General features: G+C 47.1%; 2 protein-coding genes across 3 annotated transcripts; both read right to left on the minus strand.

Moving 5' to 3' along the window:
* Positions 1–520: 520 nt before the first annotated feature.
* On the minus strand, positions 521–4,528 carry Znf358 (zinc finger protein 358). 2 transcript variants are annotated; one of them, XM_076923808.1, is made up of 2 exons: positions 4,341–4,528; positions 521–2,338 (listed from the first exon to the last, which is right to left on the minus strand). In XM_076923808.1, exon 2 carries the CDS (start codon positions 2,298–2,300, stop codon positions 594–596), a length of 1,707 nt encoding a protein of 568 aa, XP_076779923.1. In that variant the 5' UTR covers positions 2,301–2,338; positions 4,341–4,528; the 3' UTR covers positions 521–593. The 2 variants fall into 2 exon arrangements, with proteins under 2 accessions (XP_076779923.1, XP_076779924.1); XM_076923809.1 differs by lacking the exon at positions 4,341–4,528 and adding an exon at positions 3,573–4,307.
* A 6,514-nt stretch (positions 4,529–11,042) lies between these two features.
* Positions 11,043–27,124, minus strand: Saxo5 (stabilizer of axonemal microtubules 5). Its single transcript, XM_076922275.1, has 9 exons — positions 26,996–27,124; positions 20,186–20,759; positions 17,371–17,474; positions 17,180–17,280; positions 13,430–13,542; positions 13,230–13,339; positions 12,756–12,957; positions 12,043–12,128; positions 11,043–11,292 (listed from the first exon to the last, which is right to left on the minus strand). Exons 2-9 carry the CDS (start codon positions 20,739–20,741, stop codon positions 11,065–11,067), a joined length of 1,500 nt encoding a protein of 499 aa, XP_076778390.1. The 5' UTR covers positions 20,742–20,759; positions 26,996–27,124; the 3' UTR covers positions 11,043–11,064.
* Between the last annotated feature and the right edge of the window lie 217 nt (positions 27,125–27,341).

A 27,341-nucleotide genomic window follows, 5' to 3' on the forward strand; every position in this document is an offset into this window, starting at 1 on the left:
GATACACAGCTATACATATAGGCAAAACATTTATACATGTCAAATGAAATATTTTAAGATGAATCACTATGTGATAGTCTAATTTTCTGTGACAGGCTTACTACATAGTTCAATCTTCCTGCTGCTACTTTCAGAGTGCTTGGGTGACAAGCCTGCACCGCTACGCTGGCTAACAGATGTTCGTTAAGCACATGAAATGTGCAATAGGAATACGCAATCTCCACTCCTTCAGTGGCTTTTCAGGGCAAAGAAGTTAAGCCAAAGATCCAGTGGCTTGTCTCTGGTGCCGGCACTGGAGCAGATACCTAAGGAAAACAGCCACAGAAGTTGAGTGACCTGACTACAGTGATCAGACCCAGGAGAGCAGAGACATAACGGTGCAAAGACTCTCTGTGGGGCCTTGTATGGTAAAATAGGGATCCTAGAGTGTGTGCCTTCACAGATCTGCCTAGCCCAGACCACACCCTCCATCCTCACCAGCGGTAGGAGAAATCAAAAAAGGCAAGCAATGACACAGAGCCTGGAGGCAGAAGGATTTTACTGTGAATATAGTACACACCTTCCTCAGATCGCCATAGATACCAGTGCCCCCTTTATCCATCAGGCCCCAGCAATGCCCCTTCCTCCTTTACCCACTTGGGACTTTCTTCAGTTGGAAGGGCTGGGCTGGGACTGTCGTGAGTGGGAGAGCAGGTGTCAGTTTGGGACTTGGGTTTGGGGTCAGGACTGGGGACAAGATCAGGGTTAGGGCTGGGATCAGATTCTTGGTCAGGACTGGGTACCACATCAGGATCAGCATCATGGCCTGGCTTAGGGTCAGAAGACAGAACAAGATCAGGACTGGAGATAGATCCTGAGTGGGTCTGGAGGATGGGATTTTGGAGTGAACCCCTCACAGAAGTAGGAGCTGAGCTTCGGGCAGAGCTGGCACTAGAACTGAGGCCTAGGCCAGATTCCAGCACAGAAACAGCATCAGGACCCAGGAAAGAGATCTGCCCTGGCCTCATCATAGATACTGGGCTCAAACCAGGCCCAAGGCCCAGCCCAGCTGCTGCTGCTGCGGCGGCGGCGGCGGCAGCAGCAGCGGCAGCAGCGGCGGCTCCCTCATGCACACGCTTGTGTTTGGTGAGGCTGGAGGCTTGGCCAAAGGCTTTTCCGCAGAGTTGACAACGGTAGGGGCGCTCGCCAGAATGCACGTGGAGGTGTTGTAGCAGTGCTGAACTCTGCCCAAAGGCCTTAGAGCAGTGTGGGCAGGCGTAAGGTCGCTCACCAGTGTGGATGCGGAGGTGGTGCTGCAAGTTGGAGCTCTGCCCAAAGGCCTTGCCGCAGTGGGGACAGCGGTAGGGACGCTCAGCAGTGTGGGTGCGCTGATGCTGGAGTAGTGCTGAGCTCTGCCCAAAAGCCTTGCCGCACTGCGGGCATGGGTAGGGACGCTCGCCTGTGTGGGTGCGCAGGTGTTTAAGTAGCGCAGAGCCCTGCCCAAAGCCTTTGGCACACACTGGGCACTTGTGGGGACGAGGACCACCGTGCGTGCGCAGGTGTTGGGCCAGCAACGAGCCGTGACCAAAGGCCTTGCCACACACGGGACAGTGGTGTGGCTTCTCCCCGCTATGGCTGCTGCGGTGCTTGAGCAGTGTAGACCGCCAGCCGAAGGCTTTGCCGCAGGCAGCACACTGATAGGGCCGTGCACCAGTGTGGATGCCACGATGTTGGGCCAGTGTGGCGCCGTGGCTGAATGACTTGCCACAGTCGGGGCAGCGGTAAGGCTTCTCTCCACTGTGTGTGCGCCGGTGCTGGCTCAGTCCAGAGCTGCGACGGAAGGCTCGCCCACAATCAGGACAGGAGAAGGGACGAGGTGGACTGGCAGGGGCAGGAAGCACCGCTGGACTGGTGGCCAAGATTTCGGGAGTGGCAGTGAGGCTAGAAGGAAGAGAATCCACATCTGGTGCAGCAGGGCTGAGGGTGTCATTGCTTGGGTCGAGAACTAGTGGCACCGGGCCAATCACATCGGGATCAAGGTCGAAACTTGAAGACATGGGATCCAGATCTTGGGAATCCAAGTCTGGCTTCCCCAAGATGGGTTGTGGAGCTTCGTCTGCTTCAGGGTCCAGATCTTCTAAGCTGGCGTCCCCATCTTCTGAGACAGTGTTGAGGTCTCCCGGCTCTGGCTCAGGGCTTTCAGAAATAGGATCTGGATCTTTGGGACTGGGGTCCAGGTCTTCTGGGTCTGAATGAAGGTCTCCATAAAGAGGCCTAAGACTCTTGTGGCCCGGGTTTCTAACCAGGACTGAGCGCCTCATCCTGGAAGTAGAACTGCTTGCGGCTTCTGGAGCAGGGTCTGCAGTATGAGAACAGGAGGTTGGTGGAAGGAGGTTCTGGGGGAGAGGGGACCGGCCATACCACACCAAACCCCCTAGTGAACGCATACAGTTCGTGTTCTTGTCTTTAACCACAGGAAGAGTTCTAACTGATGTCCTAGCCAGGATTTGGAATAGAAGGATCCTCGTGGGACGTATTGGGACCCTCACTTTTCACCTCAAACCTGGATGGGGGTCATCTTGGGATCTCGTTTTTTAAAACAGGGTCTTGTGTAGCCCCAGCTGTCTACCAACTCATTATGTAATCAAGGATGACCTTGAATATCTTATTCTCCTACCTCAACCTGCTGTGTGGAATCACAGGGCGTGCACAAGCACATTCAGCTTGTGTGGTACTGGTTTCCTGCAGGTAGGTGAGCACTCTGAATTCTATGTAGTATGGGAACTTGGGTGTTACAGAAGGCAGTTCTAAGGTCTGACACCCTAAATCTGGGGGAAAGAGTGTCAGGGTTCTTTTTTTTTCCTCCTGAGGTCATGGTCTGAATTCTTGTCCCACCTTGGAAAGTGGTAGATCTGGAGATCCCTGGTGAGGAGAGGAACGTGTGTGGCTTGTCTTACAGTAGAATGGGTAGTGCTAAGGCTGGGAAGTTAATGGTGTGTAGTATTCCTTCTCTGTCATGGGAAAAATGCAGGGACCCTTGTTTGCTTCCAGGGACGAATTCTAGATCTCACAGTTTGACTGAGATATATTCTCTCCTAAACCAGAGGACAAGGGAGAGGGACCTGAGCTAGCAGTGGTGACACACATCTGGAATCCCAGCATTTTGGAGGATGAGGCTGGCAGATCTGACCAGCCTGGGCTACAAAATAATAACACTTTTCAAAATTAAGGAGGGTGCATACATGGCCCCCTTCTGGGAAAAGGGACTGAAAGAGCACTAAGAACTCCATAGCCAGAGGGTGGAGAGAGCGGTTAATATAGCAATTTCCCAATTGGCTAGAAGATTGTGAATTTTAACCCCTTGGTGAAGAGCCTGTGAAAACAATAGCTGGGGCTCTTTGGGGTTATAGAGAGAACTGGAGGGTGGGGCAGCAGAGGGTGAGGAGGAATGCCTCCAGGGAAGGGAATTCCCGAACCAAGTTCCTTGATTAGGGTATAAGGGGTGTGTTAGGGAAAGGGGCTCGTGGAGAAAGAGTAACATATCTCTACCTTGGGGCTAAGTGAACTCTTTGTTGGGGATTAGAGAGACCTACCTCACAGCCAGGAGACAGTACACAGAGGGGAGCCGAGTTCCCCCAACAGTTTCTCTACCCAGGCCCCACTGCTGGAGATTAGTGGGCAATACCCCGGGCCTCCGCCCAGGTTTCTGGAGACAAGGTATTTTTGGATTGTCTTCGAAGGAAGCAGCCTGATGAACTCCCATCTTGGGTGGAAAGTGCCATCTATCTCTTAGATGAAACCCTTTGGAGAGGGCAGGTGCAACCCCCATCATCTCTTGGGAAAATGGGCTTCCAAGAGCTCTACATCCCAAGACTGGAGGTGGAAGATAACAATAACTGGGATTTTTCTCGGGATCCTTGAGGTAACACGACACCTCCCTCCTGGACACACACACTATGGAGTATAAAGTCCCACATCGGAAGAACAATGCCCCAGGCTTCTCTCGGTTTCCAGAAAGAAAGAACCCCCTGAAGCAAGGAGGTGTTCTGCTCTGTGGGACCCGAGCTAGCGGGCGCCTCCACCCATCCGGATCTCAGATTCACTGTAGATTAGGGGGTGGTCCCGGCGTTGGCCAGATAAATGTACTAGGCCTGAGCTCCTCGGGACCCCCTCCCACCGCGTCCGCCACCTTGACCCCCCAAGTCGAGCGTTGGCACCATGCATTCTGCAAGGAGTGCATAGAGATAGCCTGGGGCCGCGCCCCACACTCTGCTCTTAGTGTTGGGGGTCTCCTCCCAACCACCTCCCCCTTTTGTCCAGCCTTTCCCAATCCGGCCCGATCCGCTTTCGGGGTCACTCACCCAATGCCCCTTGCCCCTGCCCGGCCTGGCTGCACTCGCGCTGGCCAGCCGGTGTCTCCCCGCCCCGGGCTTGCAGGAAACCCCACCGATCGCCAGCCCCGCTGGCGGCCCCCTCGGCCCAGCGGCCCCGCCAGGCGCTCCGGGGTAGCGAGAGGGGCCGGCCGAGGGCCGCTGCGGGAGCTGCTGGGACTTGTAGTTCGCCCGCGCCCTCGGCGGCCGGCGCCATCGTTGCCCCCGCCCCCCGGGCCAAGCCTTTGTCCGGGCCAGGGCTACACGGGCCGGCGCGCGTCCAGTCTTTGTTTGCGCCCTACCAACCCGCGCCACCCTAATCTCTCCATACACCCATGTGACTCTTCTGGCCTCTTCTCCGATCCTGATCTTGATTCTCCATCTGTATCCCTGTCTCCATCTGTCCATCTGTCTTCCATTCTGTCCCCTCCTCTCCATCTCTTTTCTTTTTTTCATCTCCTTAAAAAATTATTTGATTCAGAGCCTATGCGTGCGGCGATGCGCATGGGGAAATCAGCGGACACGATGCAGAGTCCGTTCTCTCCTTATTCCATTCTAGGGATGGAACCAGGGTCCGCGTGCTTGACCGTGCACCTGTACCTGCTGAACCATCTCTCCCGTCCTCCGTTTTTATCTTTCTCCATCTGTATCAGAATCTATTTTTCTCTTTTAATTTCTTTGCCTCTGGCTCAGTGATTTTCTCTGCCTCTGCCCTCTTTTGTCTCTGCCTGCCTGTGTCTTGCCCTCTTGTTCATTTCTCTATCTTGTTTCAAAACCAGCTATCATGCATGCTATTTAAACACATACGCAAGAGAGGAGGCTTTGAGAAGGCCTTCAGTTTAAACATGCATCTGTCTTTTCTTCATTCAGTATTATCCCAAAAAGTTTAGGGCTGACAAAATGGCTCAGTGGGTGATGGTTTGTAGTGGTTAGAGAGGTGACCCAGTTGGTAAACTGCTTGTTGGCAGAAGCTTAAGACCTGACTTGAGACCTCTGTCACCTATGTGGAAAGATAGATTCAGTGGTGGGGATCTAAAATCCTAGTTTTGAGGTGGCTGAGGCCAAAGGATCCAGGGGCTCACTGGCCAGCCAGTCTAGCTGAATCAGTGAGCTCCCAGGGTCATTATGAGTCGTTGTCACAAAAAGTAAGGTTGGAGGGCCAACCAGGTGGCTCAGTAGGTAAAGGTGCTTGCTGAAAAGCCAAGGACCCAAGTTTGATTCCTTAGGACCAACATGGTGGAAGGATTGAACTACCTTCCGACCTTCACATGGAAGCTATACATACCCCACTACATAAACAAGTGTAGTTAAAACATTTAAATAAAGTGGGGACCAATTGAGGAAGACACCTGAAGTCAATCTCTGTAGTTCCACGTATATGTACAAGTTCTCCCCCCCCTCTCTCTGTGTGTGTGTGTGTGTGTGTGTCTGTGTGTCTGTGTGATAGAGGATAGAGAACTACTCCATCTTGGAACCAATTTCCGAGAGAGAGAGAGAGAGAGAGAGAGAGAGAGAGAGAGAGAGAGAGAGAGATTGAGATTTTGTTGATAGTAGAATTTTTCTTTAGGCAACCTTTCGTCCTCTGATCCTTCCATCTTCTCTGCTTCCTATTCAAACAGCAGGCGACACCAGAGGCGGTCAAGGAGGCTGGACCAAGAGCTGATTTCTGGAAGACCTTAGCCAGGACTGAGGAAGGCTCTAGACCAAACTTTAAAGACACAGTTCTCTCCACCACAGAGGGAATGAAAACAAGCCCAAGGGGAGATGGCAGTTGGACCAGGATGTTCTTGCCTAAGTAGAAACAATGGTCACAGGCTGAAACAAATGCACAGCAAGGTCTACCCTCTGACCAAACCTGAACTAAGATAGACACAAGGATAGGTTGCAGCCATAACAAGGACCACACATCCCCTCTTTCCCCCATAACACAAATGACTGCCCCTGTTTGCCAGCCACAGCCTACACTCTACTTTCAACCCACCCACATCTCTGAGATAAAAGTAGCTGGAATCCTAGCCACAGACCGCACTAACCATAACTTTCCCTAAAACTACCCAGCACGAGTCCATGCCCCACCCAGCCACAGAAGTCTCCCAACAGCCCCTGCCTGCTAGAGAACATCCTCTTTTCATTTTGGGATCTTTCTCACTGTACACAGACATTAGTCTCCCTCCCTCCTTCCCTCTGTCTTTTCCTTTTCAAGGTCTCTTGTAGCCCAGGTTGACCTCAAATTCACTATGTAGCTGAGGATGTCCTTAGACTTCTAATACTTTCGCCTCCACCTCTCAAGTGTCTATCTTAGTTCTGATATGATCAGAGGGTAGCCTTGCTGATAGGCATGTACCTACCTACCCAGGACTTTGTGCATGCCGGGCCACAAAGCCACATTAAACCACATCATCTCAATCCCTTTTTGCTTTTTTCTTTTTAAATTACATTTATGAGGCTAAGATGGCTCAGCAGTTCACAGGACTGGCAACTCTTGCAGAGGACTCAGGTTTACTTTCCAGGACTCACATGGCTGCTCACAAGCCTCTGTAAGTTCAGTTCCAGGGGATCCAACATTCTCATCTGGCTTCTTCAGGCACCAGGCATATACACAATACACATACATACATGTAGGCAAACACTTATATACACAAATATTTTTAAAATAATGTGTTTATTGTAGAGAAGGTATCAGTGCATACCCATATGTGCAAGTCAGACGACAGACAGCACAGGAGACTCAGTGTTCTCCTTCTATCATAAGAGCTCCAAGAAATGAACCCAGGTTGCCAGGCTTGGCAGCAGGTGCCTTTATCCACTGACCCATCCCATCAGTTCCCTAAGGCTTGGGAGAGAGAGGCAGGAGGATCAGAAGTTCATTTTCATTCTTGGCTATATAGAAAAAAGAATACCAAAAGAAACTAAAAACAAAATGTTTCCAAACGAAACCAAAATAAAAGAAATCACGACCTGGAAAGAAAAGGGTATTGAATTGTGGGTGGGTCAAATTTGGAGTTGGCTGGGGAGCGAGCCAAGAAAAGAGCCACCTCATACAAGAACTATAAAATCAATAGAGATTCCCCGGTTTGTTAAGTACACAACCTATGTGAATATACTCAACCTGTGTGAATATACTCAACCTGTGTGAATATACTCAACCTGTGTGAATATACACAACCTATGTGAATATACTCAACCTGTGTGAATATACTCAACCTGTGTGAATATACTCAACCTGTGTGAATATACACAACCTATGTGAATATACTCAACCTGTGTGAATATACACAACCTATGTGAATATACTCAACCTGTGTGAATATACTCAACCTGTGTGAATATACTCAACCTGTGTGAATATACACAACCTATGTGAATATACTCAACCTGTGTGAATATACACAACCTATGTGAATATACACAACCTGTGTGAATATACACAACCTGTGTGAATATACACAACCTCCCTGTGGAAAGTATTCCTCAGGAAACGAGAAGTCTACTATGTAGGAAAAATATTAAATAAGCAGTCTCTTACTTCATTTGGGAACTTTAGCAATAGATTTTTGATGTTATGGCTTAAGGGGTTTTAAAGAAAAAGATCGGGATGTTGGACAAAGCCTTCAGTGTGGTCTTTTCTTTCTTCTTTTAAAATTTATATTCATTATTATTATTATTATTATTATTATTATTATTATTATTGAATGTTCTGCATGTACACTGCTTGCCAGAAGAGGGCATCATATCTCTTTATAGATGGTTATGAGCCACCATGTGGTTGCTGGGAATTGAACTTAGGACCTTAGTGTTCTAAACTGCTGTGCCATCTCAGCAGCCCCACTGTGGTCTTTTCTTATTGTTTATTATTATTGCGTGAGCCAGTGCATTTGTGTGGAGGTTAAAGTGTAAGTAGCGGATGTTAATCTCGCCCTCCGACACACGGGTCCTCAGGGTGGAACTCACATTTCCCCAGTTGGCCACAAGTTGTACCTGCTAAGTCATGTCACTGGCACCTTTAGTGGGTCTTAAGACATAAGCTTCTTGTACACATTCTTTGCCAAAGACAAGATGGTTTCTGCGTCATGTGAAATTGCTAGAGATGAATGAATTCTCTGTCCACACTAAAAGAGCAAAGTAATGAGGTAGAGATAAAACTAGGATTATCAGAAAATATACATGGGGATTCTAGATGCTTTTCTCTTCTGACTAAATACTCCTCATCCACAGAACCTAAGTATCATTTTCAGTACTAAGAGCTCACTACAGGCTTTATTTATACTGGTTATACTTTCAACTAGATAGATGGTCCGGGCAAACGTGGGTCTGTTGCTAGGAGACAGGGCCCAGTAATATTTGGCCCTAGATTGAAAACACTGTGATGTGGCCAGACATGGTGGTGCACATCTTTAACCTAAGTACTCAGAAGGGAGAAGCACACAGATCTTTATTAGTTCAAGGCCAGCCTGATCTACACAATGTGTTAAAAAAAAAAATGAGGTGAGAGTCAGAAGGATGGCTTAGTGGGTAAAGATATTGTCAAACCTGACAGTGACCTGAATTCAACCCCTCTCCTTATCCACACTGTAGAAAGAGAAAACCAACTCCCACAAGCTGTCCTCTGACCTCTCCCCTGGAGACATGATATGTGTATCCCCAACAACCTGCATTAAGTAAATGAGTGTAAACAAAATAAAACAAAACAGCAAAACCTTTTAAAAGCCTTGCATGGTGGTACCTACCTTTAATCTCAGTACTCAGGAAGCAGAGGCAGGCAGGTCTCTATGAGTTTGAGATCAACTTGGTCTACATAGAGAATTCCAAGCCAGCCAGGGCTACATAATGAGATCTTGTCTCAAAGAAAAAAAAAGTGGATAGTGGTGCCCTGAAAAGACAGCATAGTGGTTAAATACTCTCTTGATGCTCTTGCAGAGGACCAGAGTTTGATTTCTGACATTTAGCCGGGCGGTGGTGGCGCACGCCTTTAATCCCAGCACTTGGGAGGCAGAGGCAGATGGATTTCTGAGTTCGAGGCTAGCCTGGTCTACAGAGTGAGTTCCAGGACAGTCAGGGCTACACAGAGAAACTCTGTCTCAAAAAACCAGAAAAAAAAAAAAGAAGTAAGATTTCTAACATTTACATAAGGTGGTTCACAACTCTAGGAAATATATATTTATATAATATATATATTATATAGTTTTTCTAGACAGAGGTTCTCTGTATTCCAGCCCTAACTGTCCTGAAACTCTCTTTGTAGACTAGGCTGGCCTCGAACTCACAGAAACTTGCCTGCTTCTGTTTCCTAAATGCTGGGATTAAAGACATGCACCATCATGCCTGGCATGTACACACACACAGACACACACAGACACACACACACACACACACACACACACACACACACATGCCAGTGTGTATATGACCTGAAGTCTGGATTGATACTGTCCCTGGATCCCTAGGACTCTTCCACATTAAACAGCCCTGCTCAATGCCTCTGTCCAAAACAAGTCTTCTATTTTTTTATATCAACTATTTTAAAGATTTTTTAAAAAAAAGATTTACATATTTTTATTTGTGTGTATGGGTGTTTTACCTGCGTATATGTCTGTGTACCACATGGATGAAGCACTAAAAGGGCCCAGAAAAGGGCATCAGATTCCTTGGAACTAGAATTACAACTGGTTGTGAGCCACCATGTGCCACTGAGAATTAAACCCAACTCCTCTGGAAGAGCAGGCAGTGCTCTTAACCACTGAGCCATTATTTTTCCTGCATGATTTTTAATATTTAATTATGCATCTATGCTCATAACTCTGTGTTTGTGTATGTGAGTGCAGTCCACTCAGAAGGTAGGGCCATGGATTCACTTGGGCTAGAGTCACAAGAGAGCCACTAGACATAAGTGCTGAGAATGGAACTCTGGTTATCCATCCGTAAGAGCATCTGGTGCTCTTAACCAATGATCCCTCTCTGGCCCCATCATCCATATTCTCTGTGCCACTAAGACATCAGAAAAGCCTGCTCAAGTGTCTTACTTTGTTTTGCCTTTCATTCTGGCTTTTTCATGGTAGGGGTCTTGTTCTGTAGAACTGGTACTCACTGTGTAGCTCAGGCTAGGCTTAGGTTCTTCATCCTCTTACCGGAGTCTCCAGGTATGCTGCACCAAACACAGCTGCTCGGGTATCTTCACGAAGTCATTGTTTCTAGTACATCCCCTTCTACTGGCCCCTCTCCAAACCTCCCCTTTCATGATGACTGGTGGAGAGGACAAGATGCCCTCTGTATTAGTTACTTCACTCATCACTATGAGAAAATAGCTCATAAAAACCTGACAGTTCAGTGTTGTAGAGACAGCTCAGCCATTAAGAGCACCTTTAAACCCATGAAATTGTGCCAACCACATTTAGGGTCTTCTCTCCTCAATTAACCTAATCCAGAAACTCTCTTGAAGACATGATTAGAGGTTTGCATCATGGTTGTTCTAAATTCTGTTAAGGGCAGGCAAGATGGCTCAGCAAGTAAAGGCTTTGTCACAAAGCTTGGTTCCTGGGGACCTGAGGTCAATTCCCTGGAACTCATCTGGTAGGAGAGAACCAGTTCTTACAAACTGGTTTCTGACACCCCCTCCCCCACCGTGGCATGCGCACGATCATGCACAAATACAAAGTAAATAAGGCCATGTGAAATAAAGCAAAAGATCCAGCCTGTCGATTTGACAATCAAGTGATATTTATTGCTGACTCAGGCAAGGGTACATAGGAATCTGGGGGCCCTGAGGGTCTACTTTCTCATGCCAGCAGCCAAAGTAGCTGGGTGTGCCCAGTGGCACATGGCTGTCATGCATGTTACTTAGCTTCTGTACCAATGGGCTCTGGGACTTGACGGGATACTCATCTTGATACTGTGTAGAGAAGAAGCGTTGTCTGCCCAGCGGGGGCTCTATGTGGCTGTATTTGCACTGTGAAATCAAGGTAGGCAGTTTGCCAGACAGTCTTGTGGTTGCTAACCCCCCTCCCCCAGCCACCTCAAGGCCACTCTAGCAAGGACACTGGAGGGTGAGAAGACCCACATGTATGCCCATGGGTGCACATACACACAACCCATTAAAATGAAATGTCATAAAAATTAAAAAAAAATTTTTTTAAATGGTCCCTGGAATGACCCCAGGACTTTGGATAGTCCTAGGTAGCTTCTAAATGAACTCTTCTTTGAGGCTAAAACCCTGTTGGGCAATAAATGTATCTTAGTTGTTATGAACCCGAGCCTCTGAAGAAACTAGGTATGATCCTGAAGCCGGGTTGTCACCAGCGAGATCACTGAATTCTAAATTGTGGTGCATGCCTGAAACTTCAGCACTGGGGAGGTAGAGGTGGGAGTTTAAGGTCAACAGCAGCCACACAGGGGATTCCAGGCCAGCCTGAGCTAGGAACCTTGCTTCAAGAGGGAAGGGGAGGGAAAAGAAGAGAAAGGGAGAGAGGGAGAGAGAGAGAGAGAGAGAGAGAGAGAGAGAGAGAGAGAGAGAGAGAGACAGAGACAGAGACAGAGACAGAGACAGAGACAGAGACAGAGACAGAGACAGACAGAGACTTTTGGCTTGATCTTTCAGCACTCATTTGACCCTAGGCTACTTAACTGTGATTTTGAGACTGGGGTTAACACTAGTTTGAGAGACGCTGATGAGGCGATGCATCCCTTCCCCATGGCTCACCTTCCGTAACAATTCTTCAGTGATAGAGGCTCGAACTATTCCATGCGGCTTCATCATCATTTGGTTCGTGGTTAAAAAGTCTAATTCTGAGATTTGGGGTTGGGGAAAGTTGAGGGGTAGAGAAAATGGAGCAGGCAAAATATGAGGGACTAAGTGTGGAAGAGTGAGGGCTCAAGCACCTATGTTGAACAGAGGCTGAGGACTGTCTGAAGTGTGGGCGGGGTCAGAACGGCCAGATCAGAGGGTTGGATTTACACAAGGGGAGATACCATGTCTCGAAAAAAACAAAAATCAACCCCCCACACCCCAAAAGATGGGGGGAGGTGATGAGCGCCCAGAGGCAGAGCTTTCAATTATGGGCAGGGCCTTTGGAAAAGGAGCAGGTTCTTGGAGATGGAGAGGACGCGTAAGGAACGGTCAGGTCTGTGAGAATTAGGAGGGAATTGAGGCTTCGGAGCTTTAGTGCTGGTGCGGTGCTTTCAGATGGGTGGGTCATTAAGAATGAGGTGGGTTTTTTTTTTTTTTTCCCAGGGACAGAGGCAGGTCTTTAGTGTTAAAGGAGGGGATGGGGTGCGGTAAAGCTTCAGAGAGAGGGACAGGTTTTTCAGGATTTGGGGAAGAGGGAAAGGTTTCAGTGGTGGGCGGAGCTTCCAGAAACCAGGGAGGATCTTTGGGGATGGGGCGGGGCTCTCAGAGAGGTAGCTCACACTTACTGCCTGTGCCCTCAGGCCAGTTACTCTCCAACAAAGACAGGTTGAAGGTTCTTTGTTTCATGGGGGTAGTCAGAGGGCAGTAGTCTGAGCCCATAGAGGTTTGGAAGAAGTTTCCAAGCAGCTTTGAGTCTCCCAAGACCACGTGATCCTTCAGTTTTTCATGGGACACCTGTCGGCTTGGAGGCTGCGTTGCAGGAGGTAGCTGTTGGAATACAGGTTTCTAGGTATCTCCAGTCCTGGGATTGGAGCCTTGGGAGTCATTCCGTGCCATGTGGATAGCTTCCACCCTCTGGATTCCAGATGGGCTTAAATTGTTGGGTTATTGTATTTTACAGATAGAACCATTGAGGATGATATTTGTGTATGTCAAACCCAGGACCTGTGATCTACTCTGAGCGCCACATCTTGTTCTGCCTTTAAGACCCCTTCTCCCCCATACGGGCACACTGCCACCTTCTCCCTCTTCCTGCTGACCTCACCGTAGAAGAACTTTGAGGAGGTATCAAGGCTGCCAGGACCAGGGCACCAGTTTCCTTTCAGGATGTGTGACTCCGGAGTCTTATCATGGTGAAGAACGAAAGGCTCTGCCAGGGGAGGGGTAGGTCAGTGTCAAGCAATAGAAACGAAGCTGCACAGGGAGCCAGGGGTGGAATGCATGCGCAGTAGGCTCTCACCTGGCTCCTTGGCGTCGCAGTAGTCATTCATGGTGGTTCTGCCGTGGAACAGTCTGTCTCCAGGACCAATGTTCACCTGGTGGATGTGGGCTATGGCCTGGGCCTTGTCATACCTCAGACAAAATAAGTTAGGATCAAGGTAGGTCCTCAAAAATTTCAGGAAAGGTGATAGGGACGGGTGAACCATGACTAAGCCTGGGGTGCATTAACTAATATTTGTATACGTCCTTGAGATAATCTCACTACATAACCCTGGCTGGCCTGGGACTCTCCAGATTCTCTCGTTTCTGCCTCACAGTTGTGTTGGTTAGTTTTTGTCAACTCAACACAAATTAGAATCACTTGGAAAGAGGTACCCTTAACTGAGGAATTGTCTCAATCAGATTGGCCTGTGGTGCCTGTCTGTGGGGCATTTTCTTCATTAATGATTGGTGTGGGAAGGGCTGGGCCGATTTGGGTTGTATAGGAAAGAGGCCAGTAAGCAAGCAGCATTTCTCTATGGTTTCTGCTTCGGTTCCTGCCTCTAGGTTCCTTCTTGAGTTCCCTTGACTTTCCTCAGTGATGCAGTATAACCTATAAACCAAACAAACACTTTCCTTTCAAAGTTGCTTTTGGCCTTGGTGTTTATCAGAGCCACAGAAAACAAAGTAGGGCAGCAGTTCCAGAATTAAAGGCATGTGCCACCTTTTAATTTAATAAACTTGGAAATTTAATAAAAGGCTTGCCCAGCCTTTTAATTTATTTTTAAAGATTATTTTGTGTGTACGAGTTTGCCTGCATTATGTAAGTATATCACATGTATTTTTGGTGTCCACGGAAGGCAGAAGAGGGTATCAGATCTCTAAGAACTGGCATTACAGATAAGCATGAGCCACCAGTGGGTACTAGGAATAAAACTCAGGTCATCTTCGAGAGCAGCAAGCACTCTTAACTGTTGAGCCATCTCTCTAGGTCTTATTTATTTCAAGACAGGCTCTTACTATGAAGCCTTATGTCCAGAACTGTGTAGACCAGGTTGGCCCCAACCTCACAGTGAAGCACACTGTTTTCTTTGCCTCCTGTAGGCATAATGTTTTTGTGCACTGTGTAAAGATTTTCCTTGTATATTAGTCAAATGCTGATTTCTCTGCCCCCATATTGTGCTGCAATCCGGACACAGCGTTGTAATGCTTATTCTAACTATCTCCTGTTTCAATGTTGTGTAAACATTGCTCCACATGCTGATCAGCCAATGGCTGGGCAGAAGAGAGAGCAGGGCGGGACTTCCACCTGCCAGGGGAAGGAAGGAGGGAGGGAGGGAGAGCAAGAGAGACCATATGGGTGCTGAGAGGAGAAGAGGAGGAGAGGAGAGAGAGGATTTGCTACAAGAAAGGGGTCCAGGAGAGATACGATGGGAACACACATGGAGCAGAGAAAGCCAGACACCTACTAAAATGCAAGTATCTTGGAGATTTGGGCTGGGAGGGGGGCCATATTAGTTTAGAGAACTAGAATAGATCAATGACTGCCCAGTTATTGTTCTAAAGCTTGATTAAAGAAATCTTTAATCTCTTTCTCATTTATTTGAGAGCTAGCCAGGATAGAGAAAAATGATCAACTTTTAAAAATGCATTTACAGCCTCCCAAGTTCTGGGATGCAGGGCATCACCACCACATCCAACTTCCCTTTTTAAAAATGTTTTTATTTGCCAGGTGTTAGTGACCCACACCTTTAATCCCAGCAGCTTGGGAAGCAGAGGCAGGCAGATCTCTGTGAGTTTGAGGCCAGCCTGGACTACAGGGAGAGTTCCAGGACATTCAGGGCTACATTAAAAAAAAAAAAAAAAACAACCAAAAACTAAAAACAACAACCAAAAAGGTATTTTGCCTGCATGTGTATTTGTACACAACATTCATGCCTGGTGCCTGGGAAGACAAGATGAAGCAGTCAAATGTCCTGGAACTAGACTTAGAAACAGTTGTGAGCTGCCATGTGGATGCTAGGAATCCACATATGGGTTCTGTGCAACAGCAGACAGTGTTGTTCATCAATGAACAGTGCTCCCACAATTTGTTTTTTGAAAGATTTAAAAAAAAAAACATATTCATGTGTAGGTGCTAGAAGGGGGTGTTGGGTCTCCTGGAACGGGAGTTACAAGTCATTGTGAGTTGCCAGATGGATGCTGAGAACCAAACTTTGGCTCTCTACAAGAGTAGCAAGTACTCTATGTAAAAGTAACTTTTTTTTTTTTTTTTAAAAAAAAGGTTTTATTTATTTATTATATGTATGTATGTGAGTACACTGTTGCTGACTTCAGACACACAAGAAGAGGACATCAGATCCATTACAGATGGTTGGGAGCCACCAGGTGGTCGCTGGGAATTGAACTCAGGACCTCTGGATGAGCAGTCAGTGCTCTTCACAGCTGAGCCATCTCTTATTTGCCTGATGTAATTGTTTGAGGCTTACTGCCTCTGTCTGCGAACCTTAGGCCTAGTCGTGAAAAGCTTCTAGCCTCAGTATAATCTAATCTAGGCTTAGAATGTTTTTAGCCTCTGAGACTTACTGCTGAATAAGTTCACCCTTTCTTGTTCTTACTGTACTCTGGCTGGCTGATTCAACTCAGCTGTCCTGGCTCAAACTCCTCTCTAAGCTGGGTGATTAAATCTGGTTTCTTTCTCAGCCTCTGACTGAATTGCTCTGCTTGGCCTCCAACTCTTGCAATCTGTTCTGATCTGGCTCCTTCTCATTCTCTGGCTCCTTCTGTCTTCACCTGTGTTCTCTCTTCAACCTGTCTCTGAAAAACTCTCTCGGTAAAATTGCCTCCTTCTTCTCTCCCTCTGGACTGTTTCCCTCTTACATTGCCTCTCTTTCCTCTCTCTTCTTGCGAGAATTGGGCAGATCCTGTTCTGTCAGATCTTTCTCTGATTCGTCAATTTCTCTGCCACTCAATTAGACATCACTTTCAAACATGGGCTCTTCCTTCCACAAACTAACTTTCCTTTATTATTTGGGATTAAAGGTTGGGATTTAAAGAAAGCCACGCCCACAGCTAGAAACACTTTTTCCTTTTTGTTTGTTGTTTGTTTGTTTGTTTTTAGTAAAGAACACAATCTTGGGGGTTCACAGTGTGATCAACTATCCTGCAACTCCCTTAACCATGAAACATCTCTCTTCCTGATTCTGGTGTTTTGGTAAAAGTGAGCTGTGTGTATACAGGGTATACGCAAGTGTGTGCCTGACTCTGCGGATAAACGTACCTGCCTGTGTATTTTCCATCGTGCCCATGTGGAGGTCAGAGGAGAACTTATGGAAATCTGTCCTTTCCCTCCACTATGTGGATCCTGGGGATTGAACTCAAATAGGTATCAGGCTTGCTGGCAAGCACTTTAACCATTGAGCCATCTCATTGGCTCGTGCCTTATTCCTTCTAAGACAGAGTCTCACTGAAGCTGGAGTTAGGCTGGCAGTTGACAAGGTCCAGTCATTCCCCTTGTCTATGTGCACCACTCCGTGGGGATGACAGGCACGTGGCCACAGCTAGCTTTTTAGGTAGGTGCTGAGGAAGGATTTGAACTCAGATCCTCATGCTCAGGCAGTCCACACTTACATCCTGAGCCATCTTCCCAGCAGGTGCTTTAGTGGGCAATGTGGTATCGTGGTGGAGCTTGGAGTGAACATTTCCAAGGCAAGCAAAAGTTTAGGAGCCCTGAGCAGTCACCCAACATGTTGCTGAAAGCCAGCTGTGGGGAGAGAGTGGCCTTTTGTACCTGTATGGGGACAGCCCCTGAGGTGTGTAGGTCTGCTTCACAAGTGAGCACTGGGGACTATAGCCAATCTTGCTGTCCCCTAGGCTTATACTGGAGGCGGCCTATGGGCAAAAGAGGGTGAAAGGTCAGAACTACCCTAGTTGTCATGGTTGCCACCCATTCCCAGCAGAGCCAATGTCACCTTCATTTACCCTCTTACACATCAAGGCTGGTGGGCCTGGGAGGGCTTGGAACTGCTTCTTGTAGGAGGTGTCTTCCTGTCCCTTGTAGTTCCACTTCAGGGTGTTAAGACCCCCTACGGAAGAGGAATGAGAAGTGGGTGGGAGAAGATGGGACTGATTTTTCTGTAGCCTCAAGGCCACCTGGAACTCTACCCACAGGAAGGTGAGGTGGGCAACCCTGATCATTCGAGACTGAAAGATTTCCCAAAACAAAACAAAACAAAAAGCTAAAAGTAATTTTAAAAGAGGGAGAGCTGTTGAGATGGTTTGGTGGGTAAAGATATTTGCTGTCAAGCCCAATGACCTGGGTTAGATCCCTGAGCTTTACATGGTGAAAGAAGTACCTCTTGCAAGCTCTCCTCTGACCGCCACATGCACACCCTGGAGCATGCGCACGTACATATAAACACAGTAAATGTAAGAAAACATGTGGCTACTGAGTATCGAGACAGGTACCTAGGCTAAGGTCATTCCCTCTTCTCTTTCTCTCCCTTCCCTCTACCTTCTGCCTCTACCCGCCAGACAGGATCTCACGTAGTCCTGGCTGGCCTCAAACTTTTTCCATAGTTGGAAATGGTCATGAATTCCTGATTACCTTGCTTCTGTCTCCCTCACAGTGCTACTTTTATAGGCTTGGCCACCATGCCCAGGCTCCTCCCTTCTTTCTTCTATACTTTGGTTTGTTTCAGGTTGGTTATGTATGTACGTGTTGATACAGTATTTTGATCAGTAGCCATAGCTGCTTAGGAACTCTCAGTTTTCAGCCTTCTGTGTCCTGGGTCATAGGCCTCCCTTAGGCTGAATTAAGTCTTTCACTCATTTTATACCCCTGAGGCTCAGAGACTTGAAGTGGCGTGATAGAAATGAGGGGCGTGGGAGCTGGACCGTGGTAGAGCACTTGCTTTGTATATCTAGTCATGTTGGAGTATATCTGAGACCCGGAATTCGGTTCCCAACAGGAAAAAGAAAAGAAGGTTGGGGAGACTCAGTAAAGCACTTGTCTCACAATCATAAAGACCTGGGTTTGGATTTCCAGAATCCACACAAAAAAATTCAGTAATAATGGCACAAGTTTGTGGTCTCAGTCTAAGGGGGCAGATCCCAGGAGCTGGCTGGCCAGCCAGCGTAGCCTATTGGGTAAACTCCAGGCCAATTACAGACCCTGTTTTATGAACTGAGAAACTAGTTCTGGAAGCCAGGCCCTTCTCCCATTTTAGACCTCAGCAACGCACGTCTTAAAGTGTTCTCTCCAAGGGAGGGCTGTCCCCTCTTAACTCTGACAAGGAGGGAAAAGCAGCAAAATAACCCAAGAATGAAAACATGTACTTGAGAACCACTAGAAGGTGAACCATTTCCAGCAGCCGTTACTGTTGCTTCTCCTGTGATGGGAAAGCCCTTGCAGTGGGGACGCTCACCATGGAGAGACAGACAGCTCAGTCAGGAACTCCCTCTGACTGCCTCAACTTCCCCAGTCTCCCCGCCCCCTCTTTCTCTCTGCAGACCAGCCTGTCCTAGAATTCACAGGAATCCATCTGCCTCTGCCCCCACCCCCAGACAGGGTCTCATGTAGTCCTGGCTGGCCTCAAACTTTTGGCTGGGATAAAAGGTATGTGTCACTATTATGTAAGTTTCTGTTGCAGGTTTGAACACCTAATCCAATGCCATTTCCAGCTGTTATTTGTTCTACTTGGAAGCCTCACCTAAGGGGACACTGCTCGGCCTGGGACTGTCTCAGTCAAGGGCTCTAGGTCCCTACCTTGATGAAGATTCCCTTGGTGGATTTCTGCTGGATTCTTTGAGAGCCCAATATGCGGATGTTTTACTAGTTAAGGCTAGTTACTGTAGTTGCTAATTTTTTTCTGTTATTTTGGCTTACTATATACTAATAATCCCAACTAGTCCAAAAACAAAAGAATGGCTATCGTAGTTCATTCTCTGGACCCACAAAGGTGGAAGGTGTCTGAGCTCTGACACCCAAGGTTGTGGTATAACTTACAGAATCATACCCAAACTCACACAAAAGAAGCAAATAGAAACACCCCTCCCCTCCCCCCCTCCCCCCCAAAGACCAAATCAAAGGGAGTTCTCTTACCAACAGCAACTACAATAGTACTGGAGACGTTGCCAGAAAATTCCAAAAAAAAAAAAAAAAAAAAAAAAAAAAAAAATCCTGGGGTCTTGTACATCACCAGTCCAGTGCTCTACCACCGAGCTACATCCCTAGCCCTTTTTATTTTGGGAATTTCATTATGTCACCCGGGCTAGACTTGAACTCATGGTGTAGCCAATGCTTGTCTTGAACTTCTATCTTAGCTTCTCAAGTGCTGAGACTACAGATTTGACTTGTTGTTGTAGGTGGTGGTAGTGGTGATGGTGGTGTGTGTTGGGGGGGGGGAAGGAGAGAAAGGGAAGGGAGAGAGAGAGAGAGAGAGAGAGAGAGAGAGAGAGAGAGAGAGAGAGAGAGAGAGAGAGAGGAGTCTTGATTTTTCTACCTCTACTTTCTCAATGTTGGGATGATTGTTGTTGGCTATCATGCCGAGTTTACATAGTGCTGGGATGGGATACTAGGGTATTGTGCATGCGAAGTAACTATTCTACCAATCGAGTCACATCTTCAGTCCTGGAGGCTTGACCAGCAGCATCTCTACTGGTTGACAGCTAGAAGCATTTTCCTCTCGGTCTTGAAAGGTGACCATTTGCAGGAAGCGGGTGGGGGCGAGGGGCGATGACTCGTGAGGTGTCCCTGAGTGTCCTTGGGTACAACATGGCTAGGGTATACGCTCACCTAGATGGCTGCAGGGAGCACGGGGCTGAGGGGTGACGCCATGGTAGGGCGGGTAGTGTGCCTGGTATGAGGTGGGTGGCATGCGCAGCTTCTTCCTGTCACCCGAGGGCATCGAATCCCTGTCAAAGAGAAGGCGCGCTCCTCGGATGTCCGCGCGGGCGCTTGGTGGTAGCTCCGGCCAGCCATAGTCAGCACGTGCAATGGACAAGTTGAGGACAGGACGCGTATCTGCATGCAAATGCAGATTGCTCATCTGCATAGCTCGCGTTTGCTCCATTATGTGCTCCCGCAGCTGCTCCTGCGACGGTAACGTGGGTGGTGGTGAGAATGCACGGCGCGTCTCAGATACACGCTTCTGGGCAGCCCACCGCGCTTCCCTTTGGAAGATTGTGCCTTGCGGTGGTGACGAGGGGGGCTGGACCTGGGTGACAGAGGAATAGGCCGGAAAGTCCCTGTGCGTTGTGCACTGCATAGTGCCATCATGTAGCCGCGGATCAGGACCCAGAGAGAAGTGTGAGGCCTTGAGGAACTCCCGGGACATCGGGCACACGGGCATTATGAGGCCTTTCTCCACCTGCAAGGGACAAAGACAAAGCCTTGCGCTAGAGACAAAGGCCTCCTCCACAACAGGACAGTTCTGCCTTTCATTTTGTGGCCTGACTCTAGGAAGAGTAAAGAGACAGTCTCTTTACTTGGCACCTACTATGTAGACGGTGTTGTGGTACTCTGCCAGCTAGTTTAGCTTAGAGCCCGTTTAGAAGCGGGACCTCAATTGAGATAATACTCCTACTAGACTGACCTGGGAAACATTTTCTTCATTGAATATTGGGATAGGCAGGCCCAACCCACTGTGGGTGGTGCCATTTCTGGGCTAGTGGTTGTAGCTTCTATAGGGCAGAAAGGCTGAGCAGAGCTTGAGGAGCAAGCTAGTACCCAGCTTCTCTCCATGGCCTCTGAATCATACCCTGCCTCCAGGTTCCTGCCCTGAGTTCTTTCCCTGACTTCCCTAGACGATGGACTATATGCTGTAAAATAAAACAAACCCTTTCCACCCAAACTTGGTTTTGGTCACGGTATTTTATCACAGGAAAAAAAAAAAAAAAAAAATCCTGAGACAGATTACCCCAGACTTCAGTTAACAAAAAATATACCAAGAAGTCTGAGATTTTGTCAGCTAATGATGGGGCTAGAGAACACACACACACACACACACACACACACACACACACACACACACACGAATATTTAAGCATTGTGATGGCCAATGAATCTGAAATCATGCAGGGGGCAAGCCTCCAAGGAGGCCTGTGAAAAATGTTGGAAGTTATTTGAGCTAAGAAGATGCACACTAACAGTGACCTTGAGCTGGGTCCTGGGTTGTGTAAATCAGTGGTTCTCAGGATGAAATCAGGATGCCTTCGATGCCTGCCACTGGGGTCAACCTCAGACCATCAGAAAACACAGATATTTACATTATGATTTATAATAGTAGAAAAATTAGTTATGAAATAGCAATGAATTTTATGGTTGGGGGTCCACCACAACATGAGGAACTATATTAAAGGGTTGCAGCATTAGGAAGGCTGAGAACCACTGGTATAAATGGTGAAGTTGACCTGAACACAAGCATTGGTAGTGTAGAGTGAAAAATTATAAAGACCATTTTGTGAAAAATATGCAGGCTTTTTCTTTGCCCTTAGACCTGAGCAGAAGAGTGCAAGTTCCAGAACGAGGAACTGGATGCAAGATTTCAGGCCTTCACTTTCACTTCCCCTGGGACACATTCCGGGTGGAGGGCATTATCCCTGAATCAGAGGACATTTGCTGGATTAACATTCCTCAAGCCTCAGGGTGGGGCTATGGCAAGTGAGAAATAGTTAACCTGAAATAGTTGGTAATGACAGGGTAGGGCACAGTGACATGGTAAAACCACATTTTTGAGAAGAATGAGTGTGCAGAGTGATTCTCACATGGCTCTAAATCATTTGGGGTGTGTTCCTCTGAAATGTTCCACTATTTTTATGTTATGTATCCTTGACAACCCCTCACCCAACCTTCCCACTCCCCTGGTTTGTGGTTTTTCCCTTTAAAAACCCTCCTCAGACTGACTGGCTTTGTCAAACTCTACTCCTGCGAGAGTGTGCAGTTTATTAGGGAAGACTTAAAATATATTTACAAATATCTTGGCCATTTTGAACAGATCATAACTAAATAACCCAGTTATTTTAACCTTCATTCTGCCACGTGGCTGGTTACCTGTGCTCAGGTGCCATGTATCCATCTTCTCACATCTTCCCAGTCAATCTCCTGCCTGGCTCTCCTTTCTCTCTACCACTGCTATTTGCTGCCTAAGCCAGAAGCCATAGGCTTTTTAATTGATGATGCATCCATACAACACACAATATATTCTCTCTACAACTTTGAATTTAGAAAGCAGTGCAGTGTTTTGAGTGGGGCTTAGTGGGCTAGCCTAGTAGGAAGACGGAAGACACTGTTGCTGAGGATGCTTTGAACTGTGGAAGCCTGCCTCTAGAAGTTTCAGAGGAGAAGAATTTTAGTATGTGGCCTATAGACTATTCTTGTGATATTTTGGTGAAGAATGTGGTTGCTTTTTGCCCTTGTCCAAAAAGTCTTCGGGAGGCTAAGGTGAAGAGACTCAAATTAATTGCATTGAGAAAGGAGGTCTCAAAACAACCCAGTTTTGACTCCTTGCTATGATTTACTCTCAAGAAGAACATTTTGATCAAGTGTAGCAAGAAAAGATACAAAATGTATGGTTAGAAAGAAAAGATACAAAATGTATGGTTAGAAAGAAAAGATACAAAATGTATGTTTCAAAGAGTGAGGGGCACCAGGAAGTGGAATGAAGGTCACAGATATTAAGTGGAGTTAAGGGAGTGGTGACCACTAGGAAAGATCTTACCCAGCTAAACTTATGCTTTTGCAGTTGAACTAGAGATAATGTTATCAAGTTAGGTGTTATTACCTAGTTACTGTTTTTGTTTGGACTTTACTCTGGAATGAACTACAATCCAGAAATTGAGGGCACACATGCCATCCAGATCTTACGGCTGGAAGACACAGGCTTTTGATCTGAATGTTGAGGTCTAATGGCCATGAAAAGCTTAGGCTCAGGCATGGTGGTTAATGCCTTTAATCCTAGACAGAGGCAAGCAGATCTCTGAGTTCAAGACTAGTCTGGGGCAGAACAAGTACCAAGTAGAGAAAAGCTTAGGTCCAGGTGTGTTAGTACATGCCTTTAATCCCAGAACTGAGGAGACAGGGGCTTATAGATCTGTGAGTTCAAGGCTAGTCTACAGAGCAAGTTCCAGGACAGCCAAGCTTAGGCAGAGAGGGGGTTGGAAAACAGAAAGCTGGTGATGATATAATAGAACAAGGGGGTCATGTTCCAGCCCCAGCAAGCAGCAGAACTCGGCAGCTTCAACCATGTGGCTCTGGCTTTAAAGTCAAGAGTAGAAGGGGTTACTGGGACAATTGATACTGGTTAGCTGGAGCTAAGAAATTAGTGGTTATTAAAAAGATGTGAAACCTGGAAAGTGTTTTCTAAGAGCATAAAGAAGCTGCGTTCCAGAGATAGACCTCCTACTGGCAGCTGGACTTGGTAATGTGTGAAAAATCACCCATGTGGTACTTGTTTTTGAAGGTATGAGGGGCCATGGAGAGAAGCTGAGGCTTGGCACTGTGAGAGGTCAGGAAAGGCCATTGCTGAAGGTATAGTCTCAGTCGCAGTTGACGGCCTAGGACTGAAGGGGTCATGCAAAGAAGTTGAGGCCGGACATCATGAAGAGAGCCTTTGAGAGGCTATTGGTGAAGCTTAGTTGCAGCAGAAGACACCAGTGTATTAGAGATGCCAGTTACCTTGGGATGACCACCAAGAATAGCAGCAGCAGTGGAGTAGAGTCTCTGGTTAGAGCCTAGAGTGCTACAGAGGGCAGAGCTGTAGAATTGACACCAGCCCTTTGGAGGAGCACAGAAGATCATGTGTGGATCACAGACATTGGAACAAGAAGCTGTAACATAGAAGTTGCCTTGAATACCTCAAGATGTTAGAGATGTCAGCGCCATGGGATACCTGCTGAGGGAAGCTGATAACAGGGAGTGGCACCAGCCCAAGAGAAAGAATTGTGTTGCAGTCTACCAAGCTGAAAGGAGTTGGACATCAGACACGGAGATGCAGAATTTGGAATTTGCCCAGCTGGTTTTTGGTCTTGCTTTGCTCTAGTATTTCCTCCCTGTGACATTTGGAATGGCAATGTATAGCCCGTGTCATGATATGTTGGATGTACGTGACCTGCTTTGTGATTATGATTTTATAGGGGATTATAATTGATTGGATGAATCTCAGAAGAAACTTTGAACTTTAGACTGTGTTGAGACTGTGATAGAGTATGAGGGCTTTTGAAGTTGGTCTAAATGTGTTTTGCATTATTCTATAGCTAGGTGTGGCCCCCATAGACTCATGTGTTTGAACAAGCCTTTGGGAGCCAGGGAGTGGAATGTGGTGGTTTGAATATGCTTGGCCCAGGGAGTGGCCTTGTTGGAGTAGGTGTGGTCTTGTTGGAAGAAGTATGGGGTGGGCTTTGAGACCCTCCTGCTAGCTGCCTAGAAGCCAGTTGGCTCCTGACTGCCTTCGTATTAAGATGTAGAACTCTCAGCTCCTTCTCCAGCAACATGTCTACTGGCTGCTCTGCTTCCTGCCACAATGATAATGGATTAAACCCCTGAAACTGCCAGCCCCGATTAAGGTATAATCACATACCAAATAAGGTATAAAGGTATAACCCTTTATAAGAGTTACCTTGGACACAATATCCCTTTACAGCAATAAATCCCTGACTAAGACAATAGCTTTGCTTGTTGACTGCACTGCCATATGCTTATGTCAGAAGCTTCCCTCAATGCCTTCCTCCTTCAACTTTAGATGATCAGTCCCTCTGATCAATCAGCCAGATGCTTCCTCCCACATCTTCCTTGATACTCTTAGAGACTCTTGCTGCCCACCAACATTTCTGCCTTCCAGGCTCACTTCCTTCAGAAAGCCCTCCCTGACTTCAGCCTGCTATGTGCTCACATTGGACTCTGATAAAGATAAAAAGGAAGAGAAGGACCTATATTGGACTAGGGCTCTGGTTCATTGGCAAAAAGCTTACCCAGCATGCATGAGGTCCTGGGTTGGAATCCCAGCATTGTGTAAACTAGGTGTGGTGATATAGGTCTGATATCTTAGCACTCTGAAGGCAGGAGCTAGAGGATCAGAAATTCAGTCATTCTTATCTGCATAAGGAGTTCAAGATTAGACTGGATTACATAAGATATGTCAAAAAAGAAACAAAAAAGAGCTGAAGATTGGATCATTCAGTGAATTTGATTCCTAGCACCCATGTTAGGTGGCTCTTATGATCTCAGCATTGGGATAGTAGAGACAGGGGCATCCCTGGGGCTCACTGCTATCCTGCCTAGCTAAATCAATGAGCTCCAAGCCCATAAGAGACTGTCTCAAAGGAGGTGAAGGACAATTTTGAGAATGACATCTGAGGTTGTTTTCTAACCTCCACACATGTATACACACACACACACACACACACACACACACACACACACACACATACACACACCTACACCTACAAGTTGGCTTTGTGTCGGTGATCCCTGAATTTAGAAAGTAGAGGCAAGATAGAGTGCGAGTTTGAGATTAGCTTAGACCAATGAATGAATGAATGAATGAATGAATGAAAGAAATGAGGGACCTTGCACTGTAGTCAGCTGGTAGAGTGCGCGCCTAAAATGCATTGAGACCTGGGCTCCATCCTCTTCGAGACACAAGCCAATCATGGTGATATACCTACAATCCCAAGGTTAGAAGTTGAAGGGAGGAAGAACATAAATTCAAGGCCATCCCTGACTGCGTATCAAGTTGGAGTCCAGCCTAGTGTTAGCCTTCCTGCTCAGACGGGAAGATATCCTGGGACTCAGAAACCCAGGACCCACACAGCTCTGAGAGGAATCCTCCTCAGCAGAGGCATTGAATCTTCTAGGGCAGGCTATCCCCAGCTGAGGAACTCAGCAGCCTCAGCCCTGCTTCTTTTCTTCATTGCTTCTTGTCTTCCAGTGAGAGAGTCATACCAGGCAGCAAATCTCCTAAAAAACTTATTGGAGGGTCCAGGATGTGGATGGAAGAATCCAGGAGTGGCTGCCTATGCTCCCAGGAGGGAGCAGACAGCAAGCAATTGGACAGAGTGTAGTGCTTACACAGGGGTTCTTGCAGAGTGGAGCTTTCTAGGGCAGAGTTTTCCAGGGTGAGGATTGGTGGGATTTCAAGTCTCAAACTTGGGTGAGCTCAGGGATTGGTCGTTTTTTCTGTCTGGGATTGATGGATTTTTGTACTCAGGAATTAGTGGGTTTCTGTGGGAAGTTCAGAGATTGGTGGCTTTTGTTCAGACTTTTCACCTAAAATTAGCATACTCTTAGGAGGGTCCTGTTGAGGGGCTGGAGATGACCTTTGTAACTATGACAGATATTGGAAACACCTTTATGACAGGGAGGTCTAGCTGAGGGGCCTGGCTACTTTCTTGCTATGAAGGTTTACAAAATTTACAAAGTACACAAAGATTGCAAAGTATACAAAGTTTACAAAGGGAGTCCTACATGAATATCCAACACCTAGGCTACATCCAACCTGTGTCTTAGGTTAAAGCTGTAGCTTAGTGGTTGTGTGTGTGTCTGGCGTATGTGAAATCCTAGGTTCAGATCCTAGTACTACAGAGTACAGGGACAAGGACGCAGACCTACCTTACTGGATTAATAAATCTTGAACTTGGCTCCTGTCTGGTCCCTCTGATCCTGTCCAGCCCTGGTCATCCCAGAGGATGGTCTTCTGGTCCTTCCTAGAGGTTAACCCAAGATGGTCTGGCCCAGCTCATTGTGACTTCAAGAGTTCTCCCAGGTAATGCTGTCACATAGGTGTCCTATTACCTCTAGGGACAGCCTTGAGGACCTGGGATTGAATTCTGTCAGAGACTCAAGCATGGAATTTGAGTTTTCAAGAGCTTCAGTTTTGTGATCTGAGAAATGGTATGGAGAATACTGATGAATTTAGAAGATGTATATGTGGGGGTGGGCCCAGTGAGGATAATAT

Source organism: Arvicanthis niloticus, chromosome 24 (assembly GCF_011762505.2).
Source record: "Arvicanthis niloticus isolate mArvNil1 chromosome 24, mArvNil1.pat.X, whole genome shotgun sequence".
Classification (NCBI taxonomy): Eukaryota; Metazoa; Chordata; class Mammalia; order Rodentia; family Muridae; genus Arvicanthis; species Arvicanthis niloticus.

Excerpts from the sequence above, each read along its gene's own strand:
- Saxo5 (XM_076922275.1), bottom strand. The coding sequence starts at position 20,741 with ATGCCCGTGTGCCCGATGTCCCGGGAGTTCCTCAAGGCCTCACACTTC. Across the intron at positions 17,281-17,370 it reads CAGCCTTGATGTGTAAGAGG|GCCGCCTCCAGTATAAGCCT; the intron begins GTAAATGAAGGT and ends TTTTGCCCATAG. Across the intron at positions 12,129-12,755 it reads CTGGCCTGAGGGCACAGGCA|AATTAGACTTTTTAACCACG; the intron begins GTAAGTGTGAGC and ends CCCAAATCTCAG.
- Znf358 (XM_076923808.1), bottom strand. The coding sequence starts at position 2,300 with ATGAGGCGCTCAGTCCTGGTTAGAAACCCGGGCCACAAGAGTCTTAGG.